Genomic DNA, 21242 nt, shown 5'->3' with positions numbered 1-21242 from the left:
TAGATCCCTCCCCAGATGCTTCGAGAATAAAATTTAAACTAAAAAAAATTGTCTTAACAAATCTAAAGTTACATTTTACGAACGAATAATTCGGCATTAATTATTTCTTATAATAAAATATGGATGCTCGGTTTTCAATCGCTTCTAAATAAGAGCCAGGTTCCCATACAAGACCTCCCCTCGAAGGGACAAACCAATTTGACATTTATGTTAAAAAAATTAAATACAACGATAAGAGATTTTGTTAGCTCGTTTGTTTTGTTTATTTGTATACAGCAAAGCGACACTTAGGCAATCTTCTGCCGAGAGCGAATACCTCTCGGGAGAACTTTCTATGGGAAATTGGCCCCTATTTGAAATGTTAAACGCGAAGAAAACCCGGAAAACTCCACACGGTCAGACCATTGGCGACACGCGAACCGACGACAATTTGAATTTCGTTTATTCTACCCGAAAATATTCAAAAATTTTAATTTTTCCCGAAGATCCAATCCATCCATCCGTGGCATCAATGGTTAATCAGAACATTGCATTACTTCTTGCAAAGAAATTATTTTCGTAATGGTTAAACTTTCTTCATTTTGTGGCTCGGACGTAGAAAACAATTCGAAATTACTACTCTCTTCGCGAATCAATTCCAAGATCTTTGATAATATTACAGAAGGCATTAACAGTGTCTTCATTTTGTTTCGAAGATGCTCCAAATTCACGGACAATAAAATATGCGATCGGAACAAAAATTATAATCAAGACCCCATTACGAATCTTCAGATTTATAGTAGAAGTATGTTAAATTTACGCAGCTACGTATTTGATCATTATTGAAGTATCAAAGACGGGCCTTTAAAATATCGCTCTCTAAAATGCGCGCTAAAAGTAGTTTATGATATAATTAACAGAGATTTTTATTGGTGAAATATGCATATCACGAGAATAGGCACTACGTGATATTAAAATGAAATATAATTTAAAACTTCCTCTAAACCAGGGGTGGGCGACACGCTAGATAATAACCTTAATTTTAAGGGTAGCGACGGGCTTTATAAGAACTAATTAAATAAACAATAAATTTGAGTGTAAATTTAAAAATTACTTTTAATTTAAGCACCAATTAACAATTTTTGTCGTCTTATTTTTCTCACGATAACTCTTCCTTCCTTTCTGTTCTTCTTCTCTTATAATACGGGCGACGAACTCGTTTCTGTTTCAGAATTATCGTTTGTATCATTAAGCACGCCATCTTTATATTCGTGATCGATTACGAAAGAATCGGAAAAAGAGTCGTCAGTTTGAAATTCTTCTAAGATGTCGATCGTCGACTGTGGATTCGGATAGTGTTTACTAACGTTAGTAGTGTTTCGGATAGTCTCGTCTGAATTAACAGAATTTCGCAAAATCTTTCTAATTTGACTCAACTTTGTTATCTCTCTTTTCGAATTTGTGATCAGTTTTTTACGCCAGCCTCCTTGTTTGATAATATTGGCACTCGTGGTTACTCGTTCCTCGTCGGTGGTGGTCGTCTCGTCCTTAGTTTGTGTATTATCGGAAAAATTGTACTCTAAGAGACGAGGTTCGCATTTCCACACGTTGCAATTATTAGATAAGTTCGTTTCGCAATTGCTCTCGTCTTTTCCTAATTGCTCGTTGGCTACGTCCAGAACGTTACGTAACTCGCTTAAGTACTGACCACATTTACTCGATTCGCTTTCGTGTTCTGTTTTTGATTTAAGAATAACTTTAATATTTTTCTCGCGTAATACGTTCTCTTGTTCTATTCTGGCAATATTTTCGGTGTTTTTATTAGTTTTTGGAGAGAGCGAAGCGCACAATTCGACAACATTACCTCCCTTTTTTAATTCTGCAAATTTCGTTTCGATATCTTCACCGAACTCTCGTTTTTGGTCCGTGGCCCTCTCTACGATCTCCCAACGATCCCTATTACGAACTTTTATACTTTGTTTGTCTATTTGAATATTTTTCTCGTTGCTATTGGGCATTTTCTTTACGCCGTTAAATAACTTTGTTTCTGTGATCCGAGATCTTTCGCTGGTATTCGATTCGTTCTCCGAAGAGTCACTTTCTGATTTCGTGGATTTTTTCACATTCCAACGAAATTCTTTGACATTTCTATGTCTATTTTTAGAAGGAAGGCGCCTCTTTCGCGGATTTTCTTCGCTTACTGATATTAATGGCCGTTTCGCGTTACCGTCACGATCGTAACTGCCTCCAGTTAATGCCTTGTAAATTAATGGGCAGTTAAAAAGTACGGTTATAATAACAATACTTACGCAAAGAACCATAAACAACAATATAAACTTAACCGGTGTCGCAGTTTTGACTCGTTCTATTAAACTATTATGCCCGGCTTCGTTTTCTCTTCGTTGCTTGGAATTTTTCGATGCAATTCTTATATGCTTCTTAAGGTTTTTGTGGTTCGCTTTCCGTAACGTCGTACGTTGTCTCTCCGTTATTGTTTTTGCACGGTTTTGGCTGGTTTTGGTTCGAAGATGTCTCCTTTCTTTCGTGAAATATGGAATGGAACGTGGACCGAATTTCAAATTTTCTTTATCATTTGCTTCTTTAACATTTAATAAAGATTTTAAATACGCGTAAATGCTGTCGAGCTTATTTTTATCACTAGAAGAAACCTTTGATTTATCGTTGTTTTCTTTACCATTCTTTTTTGATTCCTCGGAGTTTCTGTCTTCCAATTTCGACGCCATTTCGCCATTTTTGACAGCAGTTTGCTCTTTCTCTTTATTTCTATTTACTTTAGAATGAATATCGCGCCGCAACCTTAGAACAACGGATAAAGCGGGTCTTAAACTTGTCATATTTTCATTTAAAATTGAATATTTCTGATTATTTTCTTTGTAAGAAGAGCTAAAATTGGATTTGTTACGACGATACAGGCATAAAATTGATTTCTTTTCACTAGTAATTTCGTAAAGAATTGCCATTAAGAATGAAAAAATCACCCATTTATAGTTATAATACATTTTCGTAGATAAAAGTCGAATGCAATTTTGTTTTCTGAAAAAAATCTATAATTTTCAGGTCCTTATTTCGTAGTAATATCGAGGACTGGAGGCTTCCGAACTAGATAATTCGAAGTAGAAACAAAATTACTAAAATTTCCTTTAAATCTAATGGAAAGATACTTACACAACCCGAGTTGAACAATTTAATTAATTTTACATTTGTTTTTACTTTTATCAAAAAGAGAATCTGATATTTTATTTGATTTGGAACGTTCGAAATTCATTTCTGCCTTCAGAACAACCGAAAATAACTCGAACAATTTTGAAATTTAAAAGTTCAAAATTTGGATTGGTGGAATCGTAACGAGGGGGATGCGAAAATGCCGGGCGCAGAGTGGCTATAACAACGCGAATTGTACATTTTTACGTCACTCGCAGACTAGTCTTTTATTGCCGGGTGAAGAAACCCGCTTCAAAATATAACACTAAATCGGCAAGAAAGTCGTCCCACATATTAAAATTCGTAACTATAACGAGCAATTATTTATTGTAGCGTCGTTGTAATTCCAGGCTACAATTTTTAATCGTATATTTAATTTATTTAACTTAAAAATATACGCTCTTCACCTCAAATTAGTAGTGGCTCGCCCCGACCGACACGACCGTTGTTAAAGGAAAAGTATGACGTAAGCGAGCCAGTAGGCCTACTAATTTCGGGTAGAGAGCGTATATTGTAGCCCGGCATTGCAACTATTCTAATGTTTTTTCTGAAATTTTTATGGGGTTTAAATTAGCAATTGTTAACTATGTGTTCCTAAGCATACAACACAATATTATCTTTCCTCTGTATTATTCTGTATTAATAAATTCAAATCTAAAAACTGTATTTATCTGTATTTTCAATTAAATGTTTATTATTTATGCATTATAAGAGCAAATCAATAATTAATTTTCTTATATATAAAATTCTCCTGTCACAATTTTTGTTACCGTACTCCTCCGAAACGGCTTTACCGATTTTTACCAAATTTTATATGCATATTCAGTAGGTCTGAGAATAGGCTACTATCTATTTTTCATACCCCTACACCATTTCCCCCCTTTCAAAAATATATTTATATATGGATTAAGGCTTTTATGTCCAACAGATGGCGCTACCTTCCGACGACCTAAGTTTGCTTTTCTGTGAGGCATTCTGCTTTTCTGCGAGAATGGACTGAAGCAGATCATTTTCTATCTATCTATATACATAAAATATAACGTTCGTTCGTTCCTACCGATTCCTTTGAAACTTTGACACAACGTTGCATTCGAATACGCACGTGTTTCTATATAATATACATGTCGAAATTCTCCATACTGGGGGAGATGGACGGGATTAAGGCTTACCGTGAAGAACTCGGCTTTTATTATACTATTTTAGATGCGTTTTTGATTGCGTTTTAATAGGGTACGTCAAGAGAATGTACACTAAGAAGGGATTTTTTGAAATTCCCCCCACGGGGGAAGTGTTATACATTTATAATAGATACATTTTGAGCCACAACAACGCGTGGCCGGGTCAGCTAGTATTTATATAAAATTGTTGTATTAAGTGTCGAATTAACACAAATAATTATTTGAATAAAATAATTAATTTAAATTAGAAATAAATTAAGAATTCAATTGGGAACTTTCACCTTTTCCACGCGTCAAAAACTCGAAGATTTCTTTCCCGTTTGTTTTTACGAATCGTTCTTCGGCCATATCCGAGGCCGTTTTCTCGGTTTCCGGACATCACGTCACACTCGGCCGTCGTTAACAGTCGCGCTGTTTTGAGAAAAGCGCCGTCGATCGCGCACGTCGAAGGAGCGTAACCCCCGAAATTCTGCATATTTTTGTCGGCGAGACGGACGTTGCCCGTACCAAACCTCTTCCGGCAGCGATAAGCAGCGAGATATCGCCGTCTCCGTCTCCGGCATTGGGATCTCGTCCTTTTCATAACAATTTCTTCGTCACTCGGCTGCGTAACGGAGCAAAGTTTGTTGGCTTCGATCCCCGACGTCGGCATCCGCTTCGCATTTTAGCACAGTCGGAGCCGAGCCGAAGTTTCCGCCATCTATCTCCGGAATTTCTCCTAAATTGTTTTTCATGTTAATATTAGGTCTGCCGAAAGAACACTTTCTTAGGCTTTCCCGTAGCCATTATACGAAGATCGCATCTCGTCACCGTCTCTTTTAGTATACCGGGCAACGTAGATGTAGGCATATTCCTCGCGGACGTACAAACTTTGCATAAAATGTGCACGGGTGTGCTTCCGGTCACTTTGTCTCGTACGCCGTAATCCGCATTTCTTCGTTTCGGAAATAACTGTACTATTTCTTTATTGAAAACTTTCGGATTAACGGACACGCGGAGAGCCGCGGTGCCCCGAATATCGGCCAGATCGACGTCCGCGTGCGCTGTTAATAAAGCCTCGACGATTTCCACCTGGCCCGAATTAGTCGCTTCGATCGATGGCGATTTAGGCGCTCTCTACGAGAAATCTTTGCCCGAAGACGAGAATCGTATCGAAGATTTTTACTCTCGCGAGTATCCGCGATGGAATTTCGTCGTTTTCCGACATCTTGTACCAGATACGAATTTAAATTTCCAAATCGAAGGTCTCCGTAGCCGTAAACCACACTACACCTAAAATCCGCAGATGTCGTTTGTTAGAAGTAACAGACGGCGGCGCTAAATTCGAATACCGTCGGGCCTTGTTGCGTAAAAATTACAAATTACGAGACACGTAATAGTTGCAGCTCGTTACTGATTATAATTAACTTTACAGAATCAAAATTGCTTAAGATTCGTAACTTGTTACAAACCTTTCTGTTCGGCACACTTTGCTTGTAATTTGTAGCTTGTAAAGCTTGTATCAACTACCAGCGTTTTACCTAACAGTTTTGGATGTTTTACCTCCGTATTTAGAAATTTTCTGTTTGTTTACAGAGGCGAGTTCTATTTAAAAGCTGGCTTCTAAGGGCAATTATTTCTGTAAGTTATAATATATGCTCTCCGCTTCAAATTAGTATTGGCTTGCCCCTATACGTCATACTTTTCCTTTAACGATAGAGTCATTCCAGTCATCCGTGTAACAAATTCTTAAATTGAAATAACGTACCTTCCGGTTTGCATCGAATGTTCGTATACAGTTAATCGGGACCTCCCGCGGCAAAGGTTTCCGTATCTGATGTATATACACTAACTACTCCCTGATTTTTACAATTAGCTTACTCTTTAAAATTGGTGTCTTATGATATATGAAAAACATTTGTTTTATCTTTGAGAACGTTTATCTAGTAAATTGCACGAACGATTCTTGATTTTCTATTGTACAAATGAACATTTCGTCACTAACGTAACTCGTGGCTCGCGAACTCACGTTAGATCATTAGGGGCACTAAATGAAAGTGAATCGCCACTCTGTATAAGCAGTGAATAGTTACCTTTGTTCTAAAACTTCCTTAACTAACATAATAAACGTTGTGCGAGGGTATAATACAAAATTTTCCCATCCACTTAATACGGGAATGACCTTCGACTTCTTATCTTCCGTTTTAGGTCGAATTTTAAAATTCGGTCTCCGCTACAAGACGCCATTTTATTTACTCGTAACAATGTGAAAAATTTCGTTCGAATTGGTCCAATCGCTAATTTGCAAAACGTTTTTCGGCAATTTGTCAATTTAAGTTCTGTCAAGAAAGCACCCATCGGTGGCCACGTGGGTAATAAATACCATCGAACATTGGTGGTGAGTTCGCTCCCGGGCAACGGGTTGGCCACGTGAAGTTTTCGAGGTTTTCTTCGCTTTAGTAACACCTAAACAGGTACCCGATTCCCATAAACACACCTCCCGGGAGGTATTCCCCCGACAGATCGCCCGCGTGTCGCGTTACGGTATCGAAATAAACCAAACCGTGGCGAAGACGGGACCCGATATATCCGGGGCAGACCACCCACGAAAAATTCCTCGGATATTTCCCGGCCCGTAACATCACCGAGTCGTTCCCATCGTGGGCATAGCCGAAACCGCAATTGCGTCGTGGCAACGGAGGAGCAGAAAAAATTACAAACGATCAAATCGAAAATATACACGTGGAATTAAATAAATTATTTTTAATTTTATTACTAAGCTAATTATTATTTTAAGCTAAGCTAATTTTATTACTAAGCTAACTTTTATTACTAGTATGCCATTCATTTTAATAAATAATTACACGTAAATGTATATACATTCGATGCAATCTAATCGGTCGATCCTTACTTACATTTAAATAAGACTATAGAATAATTTTACTATACGATAGACTAACAGGTAAGTCGGAGATTAAAGGTATTGTTAAAGTTTCATTGTGACGAATAACGTTATTACTTTTCTAACAAACGACATCTGCGGATTTTAGGTGTAGTGTGGTTTACGGCTACGGAGACCTTCGATTTGGAAATTTAAATTCGTATCTGGTACAAGATGTCGGAAAACGACGAAATTCCATCGCGGATACTCGCGAGAGTAAAAATCTTCGATACGATTCTCGTCTTCGGGCAAAGATTTCTCGTAGAGAGCGCCTAAATCGCCATCGATCGAAGCGACTAATTCGGGCCAGGTGGAAATCGTCGAGGCTTTATTAACAGCGCACGCGGACGTCGATCTGGCCGATATTCGGGGCACCGCGGCTCTCCGCCTGTCCGTTAATCCGAAAGTTTTCAATAAAGAAATAGTACAGTTATTTCCGAAACGAAGAAATGCGGATTACGGCGTACGAGACAAAGTGACCGGAAGCACACCCGTGCACATTTTATGCAAAGTTTGTACGTCCGCGAGGAATATCCCTACATCTACGTTGCCCGGTATACTAAAAGAGACGGTGACGAGATGCGATCTTCGTATAATGGCTACGGGAAAGCCTAAGAAAGTGTTCTTTCGGCAGACCTAATATTAACATGAAAAACAATTTAGGAGAAATTCCGGAGATAGATGGCGGAAACTTCGGCTCGGCTCCGACTGTGCTAAAATGCGAAGCGGATGCCGACGTCGGGGATCGAAGCCAACAAACTTTGCTCCGTTACGCAGCCGAGTGACGAAGAAATTGTTATGAAAAGGACGAGATCCCAATGCCGGAGACGGAGACGGCGATACCTCGCTGCTTATCGCTGCCGGAAGAGGTTTGGTACGGGCAACGTCCGTCTCGCCGACAAAAATATGCAGAATTTCGGGGGTTACGCTCCTTCGACGTGCGCGATCGACGGCGCTTTTCTCAAAACAGCGCGACTGTTAACGACGGCCGAGTGTGACGTGATGTCCGGAAACCGAGAAAACGGCCTCGGATATGGCCGAAGAACGATTCGTAAAAACAAACGGGAAAGAAATCTTCGAGTTTTTGACGCGTGGAAAAGGTGAAAGTTCCCAATTGAATTCTTAATTTATTTCTAATTTAAATTAATTATTTTATTCAAATAATTATTTGTGTTGATTCGACACTTAATACAACAATTTTAAATAAATAAAATCAATTATTGATTCGCTTTTATAATGCGTAAATAATAAACATTTAATTGAAAATACAGATAAATACAGTTTCTAGATTTGAATTTATTAATACAGAATAATACAGAGGAAAGATTTAACGGAATGATAATGATTCATCTCATTGAAGTGTTAAAAACAACCTTAAAGTTTTCATTATTTAGTGTTTATTGAAAACAGTAAATCGTAGCAAAACAATTGTTTTTTACAAGAGCTTCCCTGAACTTTACCCAATAAGAAGTACATTTAAGAAAACTGGACACGGGGATGTCGGGTATCTGTAAACGGCCGTATTTCGGATGATATTCTCCCTAAAAAAATGTATGAAATTTTTTATTATAAAATGTAAGCATTTTATCAAAATATAATTAATGTTTAATGACTTATCAATATTTTCCTTTTATTTCCTGGTGGTAAGGAACGGAATCCGATATATCCGAGAAGAATTCCCGAATATCCTGTATTAATCTTGGGTTCGGACAGGACCATAATGGGGCATCCGGATTATGGACACATCTGCAGCCCGGCATTGTGACCATCTCGCAATAAATAACCTTCCGTTCAACCAACACTCGGATAAAAGTTCCTAATCGTTACAGAACATCTGAAGTCACAGAAAAGATTTGAAAGGTTAAAAACCGACAAACTAACTAAGTTCGCGCGTAATTATCTCGAAAGATATCCAGGAAAACACAAAAACATGGAGGATATAAAATTTAATAGAAAAGTTATGATAATTATTATTAGGGAGGATGGAAGAACACCGCCTTAACTAAAGAAGGAGAGGAATTAAAATGGAGGTAGTCGGTAACGAATGCAGTTAAAAGAACACTGGGGAGGAAAGAACTCCGCAAGACTCAGTTGGTTTAGTAATTCTCTTAGTTTCGTTTCTCACCATCCAGTCATTTCCATTAGTTCGCGAACAGAGGAGAGAAACGAAAAAAAAAAATCATTCTATTGTTTCGGAACACGAGAAATGACGTATTTAGAGTTTGGCAATGGCACGTGTCTCCTATACTCCCACGAATACGTCTATTTGTAAGGATAATATTGAATAACGTGCGAGTACGTATATATTTTGTTTTTCGAATAACAAAAATACATATTACAATACCGAAGACACTGCAAGCTACTTTACGTATTTAATAAATAAATACGTTTAGAATAAATGTATTTTTAAAAATCAATGATAAATGAAAAGCCATTCTAACAATTTTTTCAAGTTTATCTAAATATTTAAGTGGTTCGACGAATACACGTAAAAGACTTGCAGATGTAGAAGAGAGAAAACTTCGAGAAGCAATAAAACAAAATCTTTGGGAGTATGAAAAATACAAAGAGAATAGAACCATTACATCTCTTCGAGACAATGCAACACATTAGAAAGTAAGAATCCGGGGAAAAAGTCATTTGACATTACTAAGTGTTGTGTTATGTTAATATTTCTGTTGATTCACCGTGTATTTTAGCCACTCTTACTATTAATTACAGTTTAAATTTTTTAAGTCAATAAACTGTAAACTAAGTCCAAGTAGGCTTCCAAAAAATCTATTGGTTTTAATCGATTATAAGGAAAGTGTTTATGATAAACACGTTTATAAAATTGATTACTTATGTTGAAGTGTTTTCGGTATTACGTTACCTCTATTTTCCTTTGTTATTCGAAAAATAAATAGTTTACACATGTTATTCATTAATAAACCGTTTTCAGGGGTTTCTAGAAAGGGTATAAGACTAAAACCGAACACACATAAGCCCATTTCTAACTGAAACAAGTGCAGCGGTAGGACTTTTCTTTTTCATTTTAATCCCTCTCTCTTTAACCGTTATTCATCCGGTTGGTGCCGAGTATCTTACCGTATAAACGGAACATCTGCAGTGTAACATGGAGAAGACATTAATTAACTTCTTATTACTGTCTTTTGCAATGTGTCCAATCTTTGCCAGACCTTCTACTCCTATAGAAGCAACTAATTCAATGAATGGAACACTCGAATCATTTTATAAATTTATGTCTGACCTACAGAATTTCGATTGTCAATGGAGAGAATTCCACGAAAACGTAAGGTGTTTTTAATAGAATACTTTGTTGTTAATATTTAATAAATTATAATTATTATATAGGCCTATTATATGTTTTGTTTACAGAATAATAAACCGTCATTTCAGTTTTATTGGAATAAATGCGCATCTTCTGATGCGGTTCAAATGAAATTTCTGAATGTTTCTTCAGATCTTGCCATTGTTCCTGGTTCTGTAAAACTTAGCTTTAATGTGGTTGTCGAAACAAACATATCATCGCCGTTACAAGTAAAAATTTTCTATTAAAATTTTAAAATTTTATCTATAAATTTGTATTTTTCTAAGGTTTTTAATTATTGTATAATTTAAAATATGTTTATGCTCAATTATAGAACTACTATTCTTTCTTCATTTGCCCGCCAATGGCCGAGTGAATAACACTACTGTACATTGGTAACGGGTTCGATCGTAGATTCCCTGGTTTTCTTTACCTTTCTAACCTAAATAGTGGTCTGTTTTCGATAGAACCCCTAAGAAGATAACCCATATAAGGCATTGTCTATCCCATAAACCAAAACCAAATCTTCTCTATTTAAATATTTCTATCAGACTTTACTGGTATATACCCTAATACATATATATTTAATGATACAGTAGACCCCCCTATAACACGGTAGATAAGTTCCGGGGTAGATAAGTTCACGGTAGATAAGTATACCCTAATACATATATATTTAATGATACAGTAGACCCCCCTATAACACGGTAGATAAGTTCCGTGTTATAGGGGATATACTGTACAGCATTTGATATACAGGAATTGATTGAATTTTTTATATAGATTTCTTTAAATGTTCATAAAAAAATATCATACTTTTGGGTTAAAATCCCCTGCATGGAAAATGTAGGAAGCTGTTCCTATTCAGATGTTTGTGCACTGTTTCCTAGAAAATGTCCTCCGCCCATTGTCAACGCTAAATTGCCTTGTAAATGTCCAATTTCTCAGGTATGTTTAATTAAAATTATCAATGTATAATATTTTGAAACATTTAAATTTAAATGTATATAATAAAAATGTTGGATTATTTTTAGGGAGAATATCATTTCGACACTATTTTTAAAATACCAAACATTCCTTTGCCGTTTTTTCTTAAAGATGGTGATTTTTACATTGAAGTGGAGGGACGTTCTAAAGGAAAAGCGTTATTTTGTTATGATTTACAGTTTTCAATAAAACCATTAATATTGGAATGAATTAAAAGAAAACGGTGTAATAAATATTAATTTAATTGTAAATGGTACTTTTATCTTGCATTTGATTTAGTTTTGTTTATTTTTACTTTTCCTCTGTTATATATAACAGAGGCAATCGGTCAAAAAATGACACCTCCCAAGATTTTCTCGAGTTTTGGGCTCGAGGACCACAAAACTTCGAGAAATGCAAAGCAATTCGGGGGATTTTGCCGTATGTATGGATGTTTGTGTGTGGGTTTTGTCCGCCCCGTTTGAAGCTTAATAACTCCCGTGTCTTTTGTCGAAAATTTCTGCAATTTTGCAAGGAAGTTTGTGTATCGTGGTGATTGGTGCTATTAAATGTTCGTGGTTAAAGGTAAATAATAATAAAGGAAATGGCTCGAGTTACTAGGCTCAACATGGCGGCAGTCGCCGTGTTGGAGCTCTTGTGGTGTTATATATATAACAAGAGATCCAACTAATTGAGATCGAAAGAAACAAACAATCACCTTCGCTCTAAAAACACCATACACACCACAATAGCCCCAACATGGCGACTGCCGCGATACATCACGATATCGTGTCTCGAACCTTATGTTTACAGATCTCGCTCGCAACAAGCGACACGTACAGTACGTCGCTCTGCGGCGGAGTGTCGGATTAATGGAATTGTCGGACTGGCGAGTGACAGACTATAGAGACTCTTTTGTATTATATTGTAGTAAAAACCAAATCATATGGCGCATAGCACGGGATAATTGTATATTGTACTTAATGTCATTCCATTTTTATGAGAATTTCAATATACACTGTGTTCAAAAGAGCGGCGTAAGCTATAATATCGTCTTAAATATGTAATTTTCTACACAAAAACAAAATATAATGTCTTTCTTTCGTGTTAAACATTAAACTTTTATCAAAACTAAATATAATTTCTTGATATTTTAAGCTTGCATTGTGAAACCGGCAAATACGGGTGCCGAGGATAGAGAACGAGATTCCCACTCGAACTACCCATTTTGGGTTAATGTTACCTTAGGTTCCGAGATGGCGGCGGTGGGAATTTTTCCCTATCTTGGCGACTGCGGCGGGGAAAAATTTTTTCCCTAGAGTCGTGACGTCGACGCCGTTGAGAATTTTTCCCCGTTCGGTTTCGACCCTGAGATCGACGTTGCCGAGTATCCTGTAACCTCGAAACGGCGACGGTCGTGTGTAAATTTGCGACGGTAGAGGGAGCCTTTTCGTGACGTCGTGCGAGAGTAATATCGGCGGGAAATTCGTAGTTGTGTTACGAACGAATATGCAAATGCTCGATCTGTGACGTGATTTCTGTTCATTTCAATGCAATTTTATGCAAATCGACTAGTTTCCAGTTGGAATCGTTTACTGCAGTGTTGCGACGAATTGCGTATTGGAATATTTGCTGTTTATTTTTCTGGTTACGATATTTCATTTTTTTTCCTCACCACCTCCCCGCGTTTAGTTTATTGCCAATTATTCGATAATGAGTAGTTTTGCCGATTTGAGTTTCAACGACGAATTTCGGTCGAGTTGCACCACACGTGATTTCTACAAGTTAATGGAAGACGACTTTTTGGAGCTAGGTTTGCCTCCCCGTATCGATAACGCATTGAGATTTCCGAAATTTGCTGTAAAATTAGGCATACAGCCGACCGAGTCCGTTTGCATTCCGTGCGATTCTAAATGCAAATTATGTCATCGGAGTAATAGAGAAAGCTGTTTCTTGCGATGTAGTAAGTGCGGAACGAAGACTTCTGCCTTTGAAGGAACATTTAAAAGTAAATTTGGCCACATTTCTTGGGGTTGCATTCTGTCGTTTATATGGCCAAGTAGTAATAAATCGAACAGAGGGAAACGCCAATCGACCAATAAAAGAGCAGCCGAATCGAAAAGAACAGGGAAGAAAAGAGCCGCACCAAGAGAAAAGGAAAGTATCCAAGCTGGCAAAACCGAAAAAAGAATGGATCGGAAAGGAAAAAAAAGTAGGAAGAAGTAGGCAACCACCATCGAAAAGTGAGTAAAAAATATTTTTTTTTTTTTTTTTTGTTATTTCGGTTAACGTCCGCGGAGTCTGCAGAGAAATTCAAGATGGCGGCCGGAAACGCGGCCATCTTGAATCGAGGGAAAAATTTTTTCCCCGTCGCAGTCTCCAACGTAGGGAAAAATTTCCCCCGTCGCCATCTCGGAACCTAGGGTAACATTAACCCAATATTGTTTTTATCAGTTTAATATTCGAATTTGGAACCTTAAGTCGTATTGTCATCTACGTTTTAATAGGCGATTATGTGGGCGACGGTAAAGTACAGTAATTATATGCCACCAAAGCGGCCATCTCGCTTCTCTCGATGATGTATGTCCAATGATGTATCCTTGTACAAACTTCATACCTTACGTGTTTCAGTGTTTCGTACAGACATAATTGGCATTAGAAATCTTAGTGCCCTTAGGGAGGCAGAAGTAAGCATTAATAAAATCGAAACTTTACATATCGTAGGAAATTTATTCATGCTGATTTCATTATATAAGTATTACGTAATAGAAGTAAGAAATAAACAAAATAAATCCTGGTAAAAAAATACAATTTCGTATTCATTTTCTCTTAATTCATTTCGATCGAAAACTGTCCGTCGTAACAAAACAACGATTTTCCGTCGGAACTTCCCTCCACTTTAATGTAATATTGGCCACCAAGAAAAGACGGTAAAGGAATGTTGGGTATTTTAAAACCCAGTATCGAGCCGATATTCGTTCTAAAAATAATGAAAAATTTATAATACATAAATGAAATTTAAATCCCATTTTTTATGAGGAGTTATCACACACTGAAACCAAGCCAACATGTGTGTGATAAATCCTCATAAAAATAACTGTTATATGATGGTGAAAGAAAGATTTATATTAATTATTTTAAACATACCTGAGGAATTGGACATTTACATGGAAATATAGTTTTCAAAAAAGATAGAGAACACGCTATATCAAGCAGAGAACAAACATCCGAATAAGTACAACTTCCTACGTACTTGATGCAGGGGATTTTAACCCAAAAGTATGATATTTTTTTCTGAATATTTAAAGTAATCTGTAGCAAAAAACAAAATTCATTCGCGCTTTAAGTAAATTATAAACTGGGATTTATATTTATATAATTTAAAATAACGTAAATTTTTATACTTGTAACGGCGAAGATATATTAGCCACAATAGCCAAATCGTAGCTCAGTGATACGGGAACCGGGAACAACTATAGGATCTGGAGAAACAAACAGAGATTTGATTCGAACTGTATTAGAAGATGCGCATTTACCCCAATGAGCCCGAAGTAACGGTTTATCACCCTGTAAACAAAAGATATAATATATAATAATTATAATATATTAAACATTAACGACAAAAGATTGTATTAAAAACACTTTACGTATTCAATTCCTTTACTTTCGTGGCATTCTTTCCATTGACGTTCGAATTTGTGTAGGTCGGACATAAATTCGTGAAACGACCCGAGTGTTCCATTTATCGAATTAGTTACTTCTATAGGAGTAGGAGGTTTTGCAAAGATTGGACACATTGCAAAAGACAGTAATAAGAAGTTAACGAGTGTCTTCTCCATGTTACACCTTTTCGTTCCGAATAATGCAATTACTATAAACAGAAATTCCACTAATATAGAATTATATCTTATATAAAGAATAGAAAATTGCGACGAAGAGTAGACAAATCCTGCTGTTCTAGACGAGTTCACCGAGAAATCTTCGCGTTAACCCGATCTCTCACGGTAGAAAGAGGAATTAAAATAAAAATTGAAAATCCTACCGCCTATTCGGTCTATTCTGCACTCGGACGAACTAGAAATGGGTTTAATAGGAATAGTGGTATTCGAGTTATAGCATAGGGTATATATAGCCTTTCCACATTCCTCCGAAACAAATAATACTGAAAAACACGCGTAAATATTTTGTTTTTCGAGTAACAAAGAAAAATAGAGGTATCGTAATACTGAAAACACTTCAACATAATTAATTTATTTTATAAATATAAATATATATATATTTTAAATAATCGATTAACAAAATTAATAATAGTTTTAACAAGAAAGGAATGAATAACTTACAGTTTATATTATAGAAAACAGAAAAATTTGGAGATCTGTACGATTAATAGTGGAAAAAAATTCGTAAAGTGATCCTGCGCAATTTGTTCTATTTCTGTCTTATTATCCCTGTCCTATTTATTTACTGTCTTACCTTGTAAGAACTTTTAGAAAGAAAAAATAATTAATTTTAACATATCTTTTATTGGTTATATCTTTCTAGATTGAAAGTGGGAGTGTGTGGGCGACAACACTCCCATCACATATTTCACCAGAGTACATTTACACACATAGCATGATTAAATTTTACATTTGTTTGTGTGTATCGCGTTTCGGGGTAGAAAAGGGATCGACCCGAAACATCATTGTCATCGGACTTAAATAAGTCTTCAAATTTGTAAGAGATTTCGGGCCACGATACAAGCTGTGAATAGAAAGATTTGTTGTTCACGCCGATGAATAATAGTAACATCGTGTGATCTATGTGGCTTTTGTAGTTATAGAGCAGTGGTATGCGAGGGGTGGATAGTTGTTGCAGTTAATGAGGCCCGTTATACGCGTGCGACACAATTTCCCTAAGTTTACCACCCGAAATTCGTCTTCTAGATGGAAAGTTTTGTTAAAAAGCTTCTTTGGTTCCTCTGCACGGTTCTGACAGTTTCACTTCTTTGGCCGAACACGCAGCATCGATTTCATTTTTCTTGCATTAGACAAACTCCTAATGCATCGGCTCCTCGAAGTTCAGAAACAAATCCCGTTTTCAATTTTATTATTTATAAAGGATTGTTGGAATGAACCATTCCTACAAAGTTACTCCAATTATGAGGCACTACAATTTAATTTTCTGTCTTCTTTTTCGCGGTGTTAATAGCAGAAATATGCCGACATTGACACCGCGTAAAAGTTTCGAGGCAAAGACCGTCGCAGCTGCGAGGGCATGACAGAAAATCAGAAATACAATAAATGTTATTTTATCCAGAACAGTTGCCATTGTAAAATGTGACTTATTTGGTGTTATCGGACAACTACCGACAAGTGTTTACAAACAGGTCAATGTGTCAACGTCCACACAAACATTACTGTATTATGGAACTTGAACTCTGGCCGTTGTTGCACGCGGACAGAACACACGAAGTTGATTACAAAAACGCTATAATCTCAAATTGGACATTGGCTATTTTAGATCCGAGAATCATATTTATATTAGAATTGTAAGAATTATTCGCAAGAATTAGATGGCTCATTCTTACTTATCTGTTAGAAAATGATCATTATAGTCTTGAATTTTTTTATGCTAACTGATTTGAACCATTTTCATTCGTCTTTAGGGACTGTCCATTAATCACGTGTATAATCTCCGAACCACTTTTGACCCTCTCCGTCCATGTTATGTACTATGCAATGATGTATTGTGGCATACCCCTCATCTTCAATTAATAACGTGTACAATAGTAACAAACTTTTTTGTGAACCTCACATTTTGTTTCCTTATCGTGCATTGTTCTTCATATCCGAAACCATTAAACGCCATGTTTCTTTTTACCCTTTTTAACGGAGGAAAAGGAAAGGTTGTCAGTGACCGCAACGATTTCACCATCACCATTCGGTCAGAACTCTGCCTCCATTTCCCTGCCACCCCTTGCTTCTTTTCGCTCTTAGATTTACTTAACCCCAAGGAGTGGTAGTGCCCACTTTGGGAGCCACTGCTATACCACACTAATGAAAAATCCTACGCTTTGGGGACCACTTTGGGAACCACTCTAATGAAAAATCCTTGAAATAAGGGTTTTACATTAAAGCCTAAGGATGATTCAAAAGCCTCAAAGCATAATCAAAGAATTCATTAGCGAGGTTGAGGCCGAAGTTTTAAACGCGAAAACGCGTACGTCAGACGTTCGGCGCCGCTTTCCTCTAAGCCTAGAAGTTTGACAATGGCGTTTGGAAAGTCAATGGAATCGTGCTCGACATTCCAAACGCCATTGTCAAACTTCTAGGCTTAGAGGAAAGCGGCGCCGACGTCTGACGTACGCGTTTTCGCGTTTAAAACTTCGGCCTCAACCTCGCTATTCTCACACAAAACCATTTTTCACAACCATTTAACACCTTATTACATATTTATTACATCGAATAATTAGAATACAATTAAAGGATTAATCACAAAAGAAGGCAAACCCCAAATCAAGTACAGGATATCAGAAAAAAGAATTATTCGTACCAATTATCAGATTAACTGCTTTAATAAAATATTAAGTTATGTGCAATGAAAACTTAAAATCGTAGCAAAATAATGTTCTTTCGTCGTGACTTCCATTGATTCTAACTTTATAATCACCAGTGCTGATACAATCCGGTAAATGAATTTCGGGTAATGATATAGTCATAGGACCGAACTTGTACTCTCCCTGGAAAAAAAATAATTATTTAAAGACTTTGTTTTACTGCATAAATTAAATTTAAATATTATAACTATTATTCAATATCTTACGTGTTGCGTGTTGTTGATATTTTACGTACAGCGCAGTGTATATACTAATTCAATATCAAGACTAATACTTAATATCGGTCGATATTAATACATATGATGTGGCGGGTTTAAGTGTGTGAGGTATATGTGGATATGCTAGGCCCCTTTTATATAAATATAAAAAGGGCCCAAGTTTTTGAATTGTTAATGCTTTTATTTAGACACCGAAGCAATAACTCGTCGCCATTTTAAATCGAGTCGGAGTCTGATTAAATCATAACAGTTTAAATTGTGTGCGAGTCGAACGTCGGTGGGGCCAATGGTCGAGGACACGTGCCGCTAAGAATAGGTCACAATTATTCCACTAGGGGATTTGCGAGTTTCACGTGTCACTCGCTGGGGAAACCATAAGCCAGTTTACAATGTACTAAGGGACAGAAACGTGTACGTTACCCGCTTAAGTTTCCAGCAACGAATTATGCCTGTATCTGGTATACTTAAGTAAAATGATAGTGTAAAACATTAAACATTTATAAACTAATAAATTATATATTCTAAGTAACATAATTACTAGCAAAATATTTATTATTAACAGTTCAATCGTACCGCACTAAATGGACATCCAATAAATGGAATTTCATCGATAATAACGCAAAAATCCGGATAAGTACAGCTACCGATATTGTTTTTGCAAGGCAGTTCGACCCAAACGGAATGCACTTTCTTCTTCATGTTGACGTCGACCTAAGAAAACACAATGAAAATATATGAATAAACTCATTCTTGGTTAAGAAAAATCGTTGGTTGACAATTTTCATTAAATAAAACTCTAGCAACGAGTCGCTTAACTCTCCCGGCAACTCTCGGTATCATCCGTTTTTTGCTTAAACTTAAAAAAGCTTAATTTTAAGGGTAGGGTTTGGTTTTATAAAAAGTTTATTATAAATACAATAGGACCCCGTTAAGAAGTTTTTGAAGGAACTTCTTATGCGGGAAAACCTCTTAGGCGGAAACTTCTTAAACGGGTTCTACTGTACTTACAGATAAGCATTCGTTTACAGCAACGCAAAACGTCGGAAATCTGTTCAGGGGGATGCCTCCCGGGAAACAGTACTTTCTAAGGAAAACAGGCCCATTCGGGTATTACAAACGTGACGAAAATCCGGAAAACTCCACACGGCCGGAGGTGCTTACCCACCACCAGTGTTCGGTGGTTTTATTCACTCGGCCGCTGGTAGGCGCGGGTGAACAGAATAAAAACTACTCAAACATAAAGAAAACTTAACGATTGTCTCCCTTTTTAAATAACCGTTTTTGCCGTTTCATTAGTTGCGCTTTTCTTTTCAAAGCAACATAAGTTATCGAACAACTAAAAAACAAATTACATATCTTTCTTAAATAAATCGGATTCCCTATTATTCGTGCTAACTGGTGCACGGGTGTGCACGCAAAACCGGAAAACGCGGATAATACAAAATATCCCTCTAAGCTATAAAAAGAGACTATCGAGAGGTTTTTAATAAACTACAGTATTATACAGCTCGATCCGTTATAATGCGACGCAAGCGAGAGGCCCAAATTTCGTAAGTAAAACAATATATTTAGTCAATAATAAACATGACACGTAGACTCGCTCATTTTCAAAAAATATCAGTAGATCGCTAACTCGGATAACAATCTACCGACGGCCACTAAACCAATCGCTAGTTCTGTGTGGATCCTCGCAAACGTCGGAATTGCAAGAATGCACTCGCTGTCACGTATCCATGCGGAATCACACCGCTCCGACTTCCCCATAACCACGTCTTCGGACAGGGAACGACTCTCTGCAGAAGAAAGCATCATTTCGATGAACGACGAGAACATCGAAGATCAAGATTACAATTGCCGAGTTGCAGTTAGAGGGCACTCGCACTGCATCGACCAAAAAGATCTCAATGGCTCGGTGGACATCTCGATCCGAAATTTTGACGTATAGACTAAATTTTTTTTTTCTTGCGTGAAATCGTGCTAATTAACTTAAGTTTAATTATATTTAAATGTTTTATCATTCAAATAGGAATTTAATTTAAATTATTAATAATCTGAACTGGCATAATTTCCTCTCCGAGGACTTAACGTAAACCGAGTGATGAGAAAATCGGTCGTGTTTTCGTGCAAATGATAGACCTAAAAATATGTTCTCAAAGAGTAATAGGCAAGTTTGGTCAAACGCTAATGGGAACCGAGTGAAAAAGAAGGCCCTATATTTACTGTAATGCTTTTTTCGCGTTTATGATAGGCTCTTAATGAATCTAACTACGGATCAAACTACTCGGCTTAAACAACCCGCGTGCCTTCGAAGGACTGAATCTTTCGGAGCGTCAAGATTAACGCTTCGATTATCCGATAATCTAATTAAACTATAAATGAACTTAAAATATTAAATTTAATTAAAAAGTTGCTTACTTTAAACGGTGCAACTATTTCCGTTCCAAGAACAATATCGAAGTCGAAAGTTAAATCACCCGGATAATCGATGGGATCTGGAGTAATATGCAAAGATTTGATGCGAACGGGAGCGGATGGTGCGCAATTACTCCAACTAAACTCGACTAACGGTTTATCTCCCTGTAAAAACGAGGAATTTATAAATTAAACAACCAAATAAATCGATTTAAAAATAATAACCTTACTTTTGGCATGGGAATTCCTTCAAACTTGTAAAATTGACTCCATTCGCGATCCAAGATCTGTGGTTCTGATATTAGTTTTAAAAGTAATTCGGCCGTTTCGTTACTCGAACGTATGAATTGTGTTAGAGTAGAAGGCACTGCCAAGGTTGGGTATATCGCTACAGTCAGTAGCAAGAAGTTAAACGGTAACTTTCCCATGTTTTTTCTTC

General features: G+C 36.8%; 3 protein-coding genes across 3 annotated transcripts; 1 reads left to right on the top strand and 2 right to left on the bottom strand.

The window, feature by feature from the left end:
* Window positions 1-1175: 1175 nt before the first annotated feature.
* LOC136982200 (general transcriptional corepressor trfA-like) lies at window positions 1176-2960 on the bottom strand. Its single transcript, XM_067278634.1, has one exon. It carries the CDS (start codon window positions 2958-2960, stop codon window positions 1176-1178), a length of 1785 nt encoding a protein of 594 aa, XP_067134735.1.
* Window positions 2961-10388: 7428 nt separating this feature from the next.
* Window positions 10389-11836, top strand: LOC136982179 (ganglioside GM2 activator-like). Its single transcript, XM_067278612.1, has 4 exons — window positions 10389-10591; window positions 10678-10839; window positions 11393-11557; window positions 11644-11836. The coding sequence occupies exons 1-4, from the start codon at window positions 10415-10417 to the stop codon at window positions 11803-11805; spliced, it is 666 nt and encodes a 221-aa protein (XP_067134713.1). The 5' UTR covers window positions 10389-10414; the 3' UTR covers window positions 11806-11836.
* Window positions 11837-18000: 6164 nt separating this feature from the next.
* On the bottom strand, window positions 18001-21242 carry LOC136982178 (ganglioside GM2 activator-like). Its single transcript, XM_067278611.1, has 4 exons — window positions 21034-21242; window positions 20807-20968; window positions 18965-19102; window positions 18001-18296 (listed from the first exon to the last, which is right to left on the bottom strand). Exons 1-4 carry the CDS (start codon window positions 21229-21231, stop codon window positions 18141-18143), a joined length of 654 nt encoding a protein of 217 aa, XP_067134712.1. The 5' UTR covers window positions 21232-21242; the 3' UTR covers window positions 18001-18140.

Source organism: Centruroides vittatus, unplaced genomic scaffold, assembly GCF_030686945.1.
Source record: "Centruroides vittatus isolate TY-2023 unplaced genomic scaffold, ASM3068694v2 contig_817, whole genome shotgun sequence".
NCBI lineage: Eukaryota > Metazoa > Arthropoda > Arachnida > Scorpiones > Buthidae > Centruroides > Centruroides vittatus.
Note: the sequence above shows the minus strand (reverse complement) of the source record. Positions and strands in the feature narration are given on the sequence as shown.